This window comes from Gobio gobio (genome assembly GCF_949357685.1).
Source record: "Gobio gobio genome assembly, chromosome: 23".
Taxonomy (NCBI): domain Eukaryota; kingdom Metazoa; phylum Chordata; class Actinopteri; order Cypriniformes; family Gobionidae; genus Gobio; species Gobio gobio.
The window spans coordinates 30,286,825-30,298,883 of record NC_137119.1 but is presented as its reverse complement, the minus strand read 5'-3'; the positions used below and the strand labels follow the sequence as shown (position 1 = coordinate 30,298,883).

At 37.5% G+C, this 12,059-nt stretch overlaps 1 protein-coding gene across 1 annotated transcript in view; it reads left to right on the top strand.

Moving 5' to 3' along the window:
* Window positions 1-12,059, top strand: part of fndc3bb (fibronectin type III domain containing 3Bb) — a 77,491-nt gene that overhangs the window by 45,913 nt on the left and 19,519 nt on the right. The window contains exons 7-17 of the mRNA XM_079806653.1: window positions 1,193-1,252; window positions 1,681-1,819; window positions 2,547-2,600; window positions 3,401-3,525; window positions 4,328-4,502; window positions 5,409-5,495; window positions 7,708-7,843; window positions 7,949-8,020; window positions 8,785-8,906; window positions 9,004-9,109; window positions 11,851-12,029. Coding sequence (XP_079662779.1) covers window positions 1,193-1,252; window positions 1,681-1,819; window positions 2,547-2,600; window positions 3,401-3,525; window positions 4,328-4,502; window positions 5,409-5,495; window positions 7,708-7,843; window positions 7,949-8,020; window positions 8,785-8,906; window positions 9,004-9,109; window positions 11,851-12,029 — 1,255 coding nt within the window. The remainder of the gene's footprint in view (window positions 1-1,192; window positions 1,253-1,680; window positions 1,820-2,546; window positions 2,601-3,400; window positions 3,526-4,327; window positions 4,503-5,408; window positions 5,496-7,707; window positions 7,844-7,948; window positions 8,021-8,784; window positions 8,907-9,003; window positions 9,110-11,850; window positions 12,030-12,059) is intronic.

Here is a 12,059-nt window from a genome sequence, read left to right as displayed (position 1 = left end):
AACTATGGGGCACTGGGCATGCGCACATCAATATTGCGTCATTTAATTACTGTATTTGCATTATTGTAAGGATAGATTTAGGGTAGGTTTAGGGTGTAGGCGATAATAAAACACATCTGGTAAGTAGCACATTTAATTATTGTTATTTTATTGTGAGATTTTGCCTCACCTCCGACTGCTGCTGTACCTCTTCTAGCCACAACTCTTCTTCTCCGTTTTTAGTGCATCTCTCTGGCAGAATTACAGCGCCACATACTGGCCTGGCATGTATACTACATCGTTTTGAGTCGTTTTCTTTGCTCTCGTGTGTACGCAGATATTATAGGATAGGGAAAGCTCTGGCTTTGTGTGGACGGGCCCTAAGAATACCTGTTTGAGCAATTGATATGTGTCCTGAAGAAGGCTGTGTTGCCAAACCGCGTAGATACATTTTTAACTGGTTTTAATGATTTAGCCCAGTTCATTAAAGGCTGTTTACTTTACCACGTGAGTACCTTGGAATATTTCGTCTACATAATTTGATTTTTACCTCCAGTTTATCCAATGAGCACCAGTGGCCATTTAAAGACACCCGTGTATTAGTCTCGGCTTCTGTTTTTTGCTAGAGCAAATCAACTATTAAAAGTAACTTGACGCTTCAAATAGAGTTTTATCAATTTATTTGTCATTGAATCATTCGAGTTTCATTCAAAAATGTAGAATCATTATGTGAGAGTCATTGCCTCATTCATTCAGGCCGATTTATTAAAAAAAACAAAAAAAACACAACAGTTAATTCAAAATAATTACATTTTTTTAAAATCGTAATTACAGCAATTAACATTGTCAGAACCTCTAGTAAATCTCTCTTTTTCAGTTTTCGATTCAGAATCATGGGAGAATTATCATTTCCATTTTAAACAAAAAGTGTGTTTCTGAATTTATTCAGAATTGTGCAGCTCTATGATGTATTTGTTTTTGAATCACTAAAGCGATTTCTTTATGGGCATTAGTATAGTCACATAACAGTCTTGTAATCTTCCCCATGTGCTTAGGAAATTAACCTTATGTACCTCTACAGATTTCCCTGAAGCAAATCATAAAGGCTATTATGAATTGATTTGAAAGCTGAAGGAGGTTTTACAGATGCATTATTCATCTACTCTCACAAACAGATTGTCACTCTTAGTCTATCTTTTGTTTTTTCTTTCAGTGGTGAAGAACTCCAATACACCCTCACTGACCTCAGACCAGCCACAGACTATCACGTCCGGTAAGAATAGTGTTTCATATTAGCATTTATTCATCTTTCACTTTTAACCAAAGCGACTTACTTGCGCTCCATTAACTGAGCACTTTGAATTTAATTTGAGTGCTGAAGAGAGATGAAGGACCTGATATCTGATTAACAAGACTAAATTAAAGATAATGAATGTTAACAAATGGATTTGTACTAAAAATATGTGAACAAAGCGTTCTTTTTTGTAATTACAATGCATACAGCATTTGAATACATTCATTGTCAGACGTCCCAACCTGAAAAAAGAAAAAAACATGAAAGGAGGAAAAGTATCCCGAATTTCACCAGAATTGTTATCACTAAATGATTCATTTAAAATGGCAATAGCATATTTTTTTGTGTATTAGTTGAACGTGATTTAACATGCTCATTTGGAAATTCTCACCGTGTGTGTTTTACAGAGTAAGCACAGTGTGTAACTCTGTCAAGGGTCCCAGTTCGGATGCGAGGGCCTTCACTACCCAGAGTGCCCCTCCTGATACCCCTCTACCCCCCAGACTGTCCCATCGCACTAAGAGCTCCCTCACATTACAGTGGAAGGTACGTTCTGTATTATTGTGCGGAGTTGCTACAAACCATTACAACTTTAATGGTTGGGCTTCTGAACTATATTATTTGATGTTGGAATAGTTTACGCTGATTACTAATAATTATTAATGAGGAGTTCTTTATTGATCATTCTGTGTTGCATCATGCAAAAAAAAAACAAAAAACTTAACTGTTGTAAAAATCACTGTAATGTATGATTTTTCATCAATAATAACTTACTCTGTTTATTATATTGTTTAATTCATAATATATCATTCATAATTGTTTTTTTTTTAGACTTTACATTTTTTATTCAGGGTCTTTAAGATAAATAAACAATATAATTGATAAATTAATACTTTTATTCAGCAAGGATGATCATACATTAAAATATACAAATATTAAGCAGCACAACTGTTTTTAACATTAATTGAAGAAATATTTCTTGAGCGCCAAATTACAATGATTTCTGAAGGATCATGTGACACTGAAGACTGGAGTGAGGATGCTAAAAAAATCTTTGAATGAATGAAATTTTAAAATATATTCAAATAGAAAACAGTTATTTTAAATTGTAGTAATGTTTCACATTATGAGTTTTGACAATTTATGATTAGAGACTTCTGAACTTCTATAAGAGAGATGTTTCAAAAACATTTAAAAACTCTTACCCTCAAACTTTTGAATGGTAGTGTATCCTGTATATAAATTTAAATATAATTTCTAATTTTTATTGCAGCCTCCTATGGACAACGGCTCAAAAATCACCAATTATGTCCTTGAATGGGATGAGGTATGTTCTGCATCACCTGTTTAAATTCATGTGTATATATAAATAATGTGTGTGCCATCTATCTATCAATCATTCGGTGTAGATCTCTCTCTCTCTCTCTCTCTCTCTCTCTCTCTCTCTCTCTCTCTCTCTCTCTCTCTCTCTCTCTCTCTCTCTCTCTCTCTCTCACTCTCTCACTCTCTCACTCTCTCACTCTCTCACTCTCTCACTCTCTCACTCTCTCACTCTCTCACTCTCTCTCTCTCTCTCTCTCTCTCTCTCTCTCTCTCTCTCTCTGTCTCTCTCTCTTATGCACTAATTTCTTCTCCATTTCCTCACTATTTGCTGTAATGGCTGTAAAAAAAAGTTCCCGTCCCCATGGCATGCGATGTTGGTCCTGAGGAGACTAAGGCTTTAACAGAGTCGCCTGTTCTGCTTTATGCCACAGTCTGTCTACTTGAGTTATTTCCATTTACTCAAAGCTTTTCTGGCTTAATAAGAGTTAATTAAATCTCCTCAACTGTGGCTGTGCAGCTCTAGAAGTCTAGAAGATGCTGGCAGCGGTTCCTCCTACCCGCAGAATCCGTTTAGAATACCTCTGCCTTGAACTTTAATTAAATTCTGGCTCCTGTTGTTGTGACAATTAGCACAGCTTCCAGCAGCAATTAAATTTTTGTTGTTGTTCTTTTCACGTGAAGAGTGTTCTTGTTCTGACACAGCAAGTGGCTGCTGCTGGTCTTTTCTCTTGGTCTGTTTATGTTATTCTTGTCATCCCATTTGTCATTTCTGACTGCATCATTTTATCCTTGTTGCCTTTTCAGGGGAAAAAGAACAGCATTTTCCGTGAATATTACATGGGACACCAGCGACACTGCAAAGTAATGAGGCTGTGCCCTGCTGTCGGGTACACGTTTCGAGTGGCAGTGCTAAATGAGATCGGCGCCAGGTTTGTTTCTTTGTCTTTGTCATTTACAGAAACACATTTTTTTATTCAAATTAAATTAACCGGTAATTAGTGCTGTTAAACGATTAATCGCATTCAAAATATGTGTGTGTACTGTGTATAATTATTATGTATAACTTTTTATATATTAATACACACACATCCATGTATATATTTAACTTAAATATATACATGGATGTGTGTGTATTTATGTATACATAATTATACAAAGTACACACTCATATATTATTTAAACACAAACTTTTATTTTGGATTTTATTTTATTTTTACCCAGTAATACATACCGTGTGTTTTTGATATTTATTAGGATAATTCTCTTGTTCTTTGAAGGATCTTGGAGTGCTAGCAAAATACCATATAATAATCTTTCAGCAATATAGTAATATTTCCATCTGATACCACCATTTATCATGATACCGCCATAGTACTTATTTTTTTAGGTGAAATATTGTTTTTTTTATATTTATATTGAAATATTGATCTTTTTTGCAGTAAATCATAAAGCAAGTTTTATAAATATAACTCACCAGCATGTGTGCTTTTAGTTGTATGCAGTTTAATAGAATTTTGGCCCTGTGGTGTCCTTGTGTTTAATGGCGCGGTAAATGAGAAAATTCTCTTCACTACTCACCGTGAATGGCGGCAGTGCAGTTTTCCCAGGGGAGAACGTCCAAACAATTTATAACTTTGTGTTTCTCACACGCTTTGATGAGACATGGATATGTCGTATAATCTTTATAGGATGTGAAATAATGGGATTTATGACTGTTTTCTTTTTCTGCAGTGGATTCAGCACAGAAGTCGTCTTCTACACCACAGGAAGTCTCCCACAGATTTCTTTGCCTCCACGGCTGGTACAGGCAGGCCCGTCCTGGGTTACGCTGGAGTGGACACGACCAAACAGCTGCAGCGCTGAGGAGGCGGTCACGTACACCCTGGAGATGCAGGATGAGACCAAGGTGTGAACTCAACCCTACCACCTACATCCCATAATCGCCCTTGTGTAGTAATTATTATGGCTTTCTGTTGTCATTATTTTCACCAAAAAACACTTTCTCAGTGTTGAGGGAAATTCTATTAGCTGCTTTTCTACCTCACTGAAAATTGTGGGCAACGGTGATTAACCAGCAACCAGAGTAAATGGACTCTTCTGGATCGATGACTAATGCCTGTTGTTTTTAACACAGCAGACTGATGCACCATCCAAATATTTGAAAGAGATTTCATGCACATTATTTTTCATCTTGCTCATTGCTGTTTTTTTTTATCATGCAGAGTAATTGTGGGATCTTGCCATTTTTAATACATTTAAACCACAAATTTGTTTGGAAATAAACATTATTACATTTTAATATATAGTTTGAATTATAATTCACAGAATTTTGTATAATTATATAGTATTGTAAAATATTTTTTTCCCAGTTTAATGCCATGAAACAACATCTGCTACCTATTTTAACCTTCGTAATTGGAAATATTTCAGAGTGAATCAGGATATTAATTGAGAAAAAATGTAGGACCCAGTTTTATTTTATCCATCAGCATTTGATTGGATCGTAAACTGTAGTGTTAATTACCAGATTGGAGGGAAGGTATTGGGGATGTCATCCAACAAAGAAAGTTGTTTCAGAGGTGGGTCAAGTTTGACACAAGCAAATTCTAGTGTTAGTCTGGGGTGGGACTAGTCCACACAATTGCACCTTGTTTTTGCAGTTCCTTTAGATTTTTTACTTGTGGTGCAGAAATGTCACGCTTCCTTGTCAGCCACATTGCAGTATTTCCAAGTGTGAGACAGGCTCTAAAGCAAAAATAATTGTTCCATACTTCCCATCCTGACGCCCTAAATAACGATGTGTTTTTGGCAGGGACTGGACTTTCAGGAAGTTTACAGCGGTTTGGAGCTGAACTGCAAGTTGGAGTCCCTAAGAAGGAACACGCAGTACAAATTCAGGGTGAGTGACGAGCTTTCCGGCACAGAAAACTAGATTTTTTTTCTTTTCACACATATACAACCAGATGCACATAAACAAAAACCGTCCATACAGGTGTTTAACTAGGGTTCTAGAAAATCACATGTTCCTCAAGCACTTTTGCTTCCTCGTTTCCTTCTTCACTAATCGGGCAATTAGCGATAATCTAATGAACATTAGTTTCTCCGCTAACCTGGAGCTGTTTCTTAGATCCAGCAGCTGTTGTTGGGGGAAGGTGAATTGATTTCCCATGCTGGTGTGCGTTAAAGGCTTTTACTCTAATCTCTGAGAAGGCAGAGAACACTGCGTTATTATCAGGGGAGAAAGGCACTTCAGACAAGATTTGAAGTATCCCTCGCTAGTGTGTGTATGTATGTGTGTATCAGTGATGCGCGGGTTGATCCAAAATGAGCGGGTGCCCGCGGCCACCCGCGGTTACCCGCGGTTACGAGTCATCCAAAAATATTTTTAATGATATTCGGGTCACGGTCGGTCGGATCGTCAATAAATCCTTATTTACCTTTTGAATGTTGAGCGTTATTAACTTTTGAATAAATGCTGACGCGGGACAAAATGCCCGATTTCCCAAAACGTTGAACTGAGCAATGCCATTGTACCATTTTAATAGGCTACTTTTAAACGCATTTAAAGTCAGTTTTATGTATTTTCTGAGAGGGGGCGGGATATTTGTTGGGAAAGTCGGGGGAGAGACGCACACTTCGATTAGACTGGATAAACACATGCAGCATCTTAATTGTTAAGAAAATTAAACGAAATAAATGAATAAATCAAGCCTGTATTACATAACACTAGGCTATATCATACAGCATTCAGAAAAATAACAGTTTGCGCTCCTAAGGGCTTTCACACTTTTCCAAATGTTTTCCAAATGTGGGCTGATGAATTCTTCAAGCCGGGTCGAAACATAAACATCGCGTTCATCAATAATATGCATCTGGAGCTGAAATGGAAAATGATGGGCCGCCTCAAGAACTTCCTGCTCTCGCTGCTGCACCTCTGAGCGCACCACGCCAGGGCCTGAAACATTTTCTCAATGGCCCAATGAGCTACGATGAGCATTTACTACTTTTAAAAAATGCGGGTCAGGAAGCGGGTCGGGTACAATATTTTCTTCTTTCTTTTTTGCGGTCCGAGTTGCGGGCGGGTTAGTTGAAAACGTCGGTCGGGTGCGGGTTGTTTATACATTGACCCGCGCATCACTGGTGTGTATATATACACCGATCAGGCATAACATTGTTATAATATTGTGTTGGTTCCCCTTTTGCTGCCAAAGCAGCCCTGACCCGTCGAGGCATGACTCCACTAGACTCCTGAAGGTGTCCTGTGGTGTCTGGCACCAAGATGTTAGCAGCAGATCCTTTAAGTCCTGTAAGTTGCGAGGTGGAGCCTCCATGGATCAGACTTGTTTGTTCAGCACATCCCACCGATGCTCGATTGGATTGAGATTTGGGGAATTTGGAGGCCAAGTCAACACCTCCAATTGGTTGATGTGCGTCTCAAACCATTCCTGAACTATTTTTGCATTGTAGCAGGGCGCATTATCCTGCTGATAGAGGCCACAGCCACCAGGGAATACCGTTTCCATGAAAGGGTGTACATGGTCTGCAACAATGCTTAGGTAGGTGGTACGTGTCAAAGTAACATCCACATGGATAGCAGGACCCAAGGTTTCCAAGCAGAACATTGCCCAAAGCATCACACTGCCTCCGCCGACTTGCCTTCTTCCCATAGTGCATCCCGGTGCCATGTGTTCCCCAGGTAAGTGACGCACACGCACCCGGCCATCCACGTGATGTAAAAGAGAACGTGATTCATCAGACCAGGCCACCTTCTTCCATTGCTCTGTGGTCCAGTTCTGATGTTAACATGCCCACTGTTGACACTTTCGGCAGTGGACAGGGGTCAGCATGGGCACCCTGACTGGTCCGCATGCAGCCCCATACGCGACAAACTGCGATGCACTGTGTATTCTGACACTTTTTTCACATGTCATAATGTTATGCTTGATCGATGTGTGTATGTATATATATGTATATATAAATATATGTGTATATATAAATATATGTGTATATATATATATATATATATATATTCATACTATAAACTGCAGAAATAGATGGTCGTGACTCGTATGCTTCACCTTGAATGATCTTCTTAACTGTCGCCTCTACAGCTCATGACTTGCAGCGGTGAGTGGCGCAGTGCACCGAGCTCTCTGCTTGTGTGTAAGACGACCTCAGACAGACCCGGACCCCCTGTGAATCCTGCAGTAAACGCAGTCACATATCACAGCTTCTGTGTGACGTGGGGTAGGAAACTTATCATGTTATGTTTCACACAGGTTTTTTTTGTATTGTCTGTTTATCATTACATTCTAACCTTCACTGTTTTTCAATTTTTTATGATTAAATCAGAACCTCCACAAGATGATGGTGGATCTGGAGACTTGACGTACATTCTGGAGATGTCAGAAGGGAATTCTGAAGGTATTTCTGATTGCAAATGGGCGAATCTGACAAGAACATGTCCACGTCACATTTAAACCCTCAAATGAAAGAATATTATATTTTGCATAAATATTTCAGTACCATTATTAGAACTTTTTTTCCCCGCATGGACACAAACAATTATTATAATGTACCAAAATACCAAGCAAATTTAAATGAACACATTAATATTATTTTCTTTATAGTAATGCAAATCGAGGTGGTAAATCTACTTAAATGACATGAAAATTAATAATAAAGTCTCTTGTTATGGATGCTTTGAATTAATCAAATTAATCAAAAATAAAGAAGAAAAAAATTTAAAATTCTGTTTTAATGTTTTTTTTTTAATTATTATTTATTAATGTGATGTGAAACTGAATTTTCAGCATCATTACTCCAGTCTTCAGTGTCAAATGATCCTTCAGAAATCATTCTCAAGAAACATTTCTTATTATTATCAATGTTGAAAACATGTTGCTTAATATTATAGTAGATACCGTGATTCATTTTTTTTCCAGGATTCTTTGAAAGTCAAAAGAACCACATTTATTTGAATTATAACAATGCTAATTACAATGTTAATGTCTTTTTTTTTTGTCAATTTGATCAATTTAATTCATGCTTCTTAAAATCTTACTGACCCCAAACTTTTGAACAAATTTTCTTTCAATTAAATAGTTTTTATTTTGTGAAATATGCCTGTGATATGTTTCGACAGGTTCACTGAGATAGATATGTTCTGAATCTGTGTTTATGTCCAGCAGAAAGGCAGTGGGTTACTCACTATAGAGGACCAGAGAGGAAACATTTGTTTGAGGATGTAAAACCAGCAACAAGCTACTCCCTGAGACTCAGCTGTGTCAATGTGGGCGGAAAAAGCCAGGTATGAGAACCAAAGCTTCATTTAGTGATTTCCCAGGCTGATTCATAAGATCTCGGTATACTACTTGTGTTGTATATTGACTCATTGTGCTGTGCAGTGCTCAGATGACTTGACGGTGCGCACTCATATTCCGCCCCCTGGCCGCTGTCAACCCCCAAGGGTCATTGGTGATGTCAAACACAAGGAGCTGACTTTGCAGTGGGGTGAGGCTCTTATTTTTTCTTTTGATAATCATGTACTCTTTTCCTCTCCTTTGCGTCTTTAAGTCTCAAAGGAATAAACAGATTATCTCAAAATAAGCACAAAAGGGCTTTTTCCCTCCATAGATATCTGACCACAATATGACCCTATTCAACAAATCACTTAATCCATTTGGAAAGAGAAATTGCGGTTAAAAACAAGCTAGATGACAATTGTGTGCTTTTAGACTAATTATGTTTGTTGCCAGGTCAACAGGTGAAGTATTCAGATTTATAGAACGCTAGTGAAGTCCAAATTACCCAGAATGCACCTTTGCATCTACTTTTTGTGTTGTTCACACATTGCATAACCCTTTTTAGTGTGTGGGTCTGTGTTTGCATTCATGTGTGTGTGTGTTTGAGGGAGCCAGGGGTAAAATGCAGTTGTTTGTTAGCGATAATACCCCTGACTCACTGTTTTTGAGTGAAGGTGGGCTCATTTAAGAGGCTGAACACAGTCCATAAATAACTGTGAAATGGCAGTGCGGATTTCAGCCATCCATGCTGACTCTCAGAGCTCTGCACCGCTTGGAAAGCAGGCGTGAGCTTCCCTGCATGTTCTCCATCACTGCAATTGATCGGTTTCTTTCTGTAGCCAGTAAGCCACAGTTGTACAGGGAACTGAGATTGTGTTCTTGGTTTGAGAGGCTGGTAGATGGAGGACTTCTGAGGTCATCATAAAGTTGGTGTCTGGGCCCGGGGCATGTGGGCGTAACGACGGTGGGATTTCATTGTGATTTCGCACCAACACCAATTTCACAGTTTTAGAACTGCGGCTCTATACAGAAAATAATTTATGGGTTGCAACATTGAATATTTCTTCTAATAATGGCTGTACAATTGTTTTTGGGTGTGGGAATTATTACAAATTAGGTTTGTCATTTACATGAGGAAAAGGAGGATAAATAATTGACATTACATAAATGAGCTTTAGTCTGCCTATGGAACTTTTTTTAAACAATAGGTGAGATGAAATAAAATATTGCAATACATTAATAATAATAGTTAGTAATAAGAATTCTATAATAATTCATTTAGAATATGTATGTTCTGCAATATAGGCTTTTATGAATTATTCATTTTTTAATAATTTATATAATGCCTTTTATCAACTCACCTCCCAGGTTACATTTATTTTTTATCAGTAGTATGAGGCATTAATAAATGCATTGCAATATAATTATTCATAATAATAATAATTAATAAAATATCTAGTCAACTCACCTCCCAGTCACAATTGTTTTATTTTATTTAGATTATTATAAGGCATTTTGATTAATTTTTATTTATTTATTTTGGCATTTTCCTTAATATTAATTATTTGTTTTGCAATATATAATTGTATTAATTACACTCCCAATTCACAATTAAATGGATTTTATGAATTATTATTATTAATAAAAAGTAGGTAACACTTAAAGGTGGCGTAGGTACACATTACTTATGCATTACATGTGCTTACTATAGTAATAACAGTAAATTATGTATACTGAGTAACTAACTCAAACTATAACTCTATAGTAAGTACATGTAGTTAATTAATATTATTCAGTACTTATTTCAGTAAGTACAATGTAACTATGGGTGCGTTCCGTTCGACCGTAAGTGGACTGCGAAGTGGACTTCAGAGGGTATTCCGCCATCTTAAGTGAGATTCCAATCCAAAGGGAGCGAACATGTTCAGTCCGAAGGGTACTGCGAACGGCGCAGGGAAGAAGGGAACATCGATACATCACTTCACAGAAAGTAGAGAGTGAAAATCACCCAAATGTCTGAACTAATTAATGATGGAGCAGAGCCGTTGGTTGGAATAGTTTTTACACAGCTCTGCGATTTAAGGAGTTTACATATACATTTGAATATTCATAGTTATTATACAAACTAGAGTATTTATGAATGGTTATGGCAATAACTGTTACATTTGTATATTATATTTTATGAATATGTAAACCAATTAAAAGTGTTGAGAAGCACCTGAGGGCTGTCATGTTTTATATTTTACTTTATTTACCTCAGGAATGTTTACTGTGCAGCTGCACTTGGGAAAGAAAGCGCACGAGATGAGACCGCTACAAAGCCCATTAAGAATAGCCTACAAACATGGTTAACCAAATCAAAGTATTTTCATATTGAATGACAGGTGCAGCTTCAAATCTGTTCATAGTAAATACAGGTTATAAGTAAACTAATAAAACTAATGGACAATGTTTTGATCATATGTTTTAGCCTATAGCCTACTGTGTGTTTTGTAAATGTATATGCTTATTATATGGTTTTAAATTTGAAAGTAAAGTAAATTACAATATTAATTTATGTCATAATCTGCACCCGTCGTTGCCTTTCTTTGATGACGTTGCAGGGCGTTCCAAATGAGCGATTATTGTCAGCGAAGTCCACTTCAACTGATATACCGTGCTCAGGGAGTAGGGAGCAGTGAACAGTGCGTAGGGACCCTGTCGAATGGAATGCACCCTTAGTCAGCTTAAAATAAAGTGTAATCAAAAAATTTATTTAAACCAATTTAAATAAGATCAGTACTTTTTTTTACCTCAAAATGATGTGCGAAACGGTCCTAACGTTGTGATCATGTATATTGGACTGGAGTGATGGATCCTGCTTTGATTTTTGCACTTTTAAATTAATGCTTATTGTTCTGTCTCGGTCTCTATATTTCTCCCCCTCATTCTTAATCTTAATTTCTCCAGATGGTCCTGTGTGTGGTGAAGAGAGTGAAGGTGTGGAGTTTAGCTTGGAGATGTGTGCAATAGGGGAAGGTTCAGAGCCGGCGGAGGTGTACTGTGGATCCAAAACAGAGTGCACTGTGGGTAATTTGCTCCCTGGCACCACCTACAGGTTCCAAGTTCGTGCAGCCAACAGTGTTGGGGTAAGTCACCCTGTGCGCAAAATGACTAAA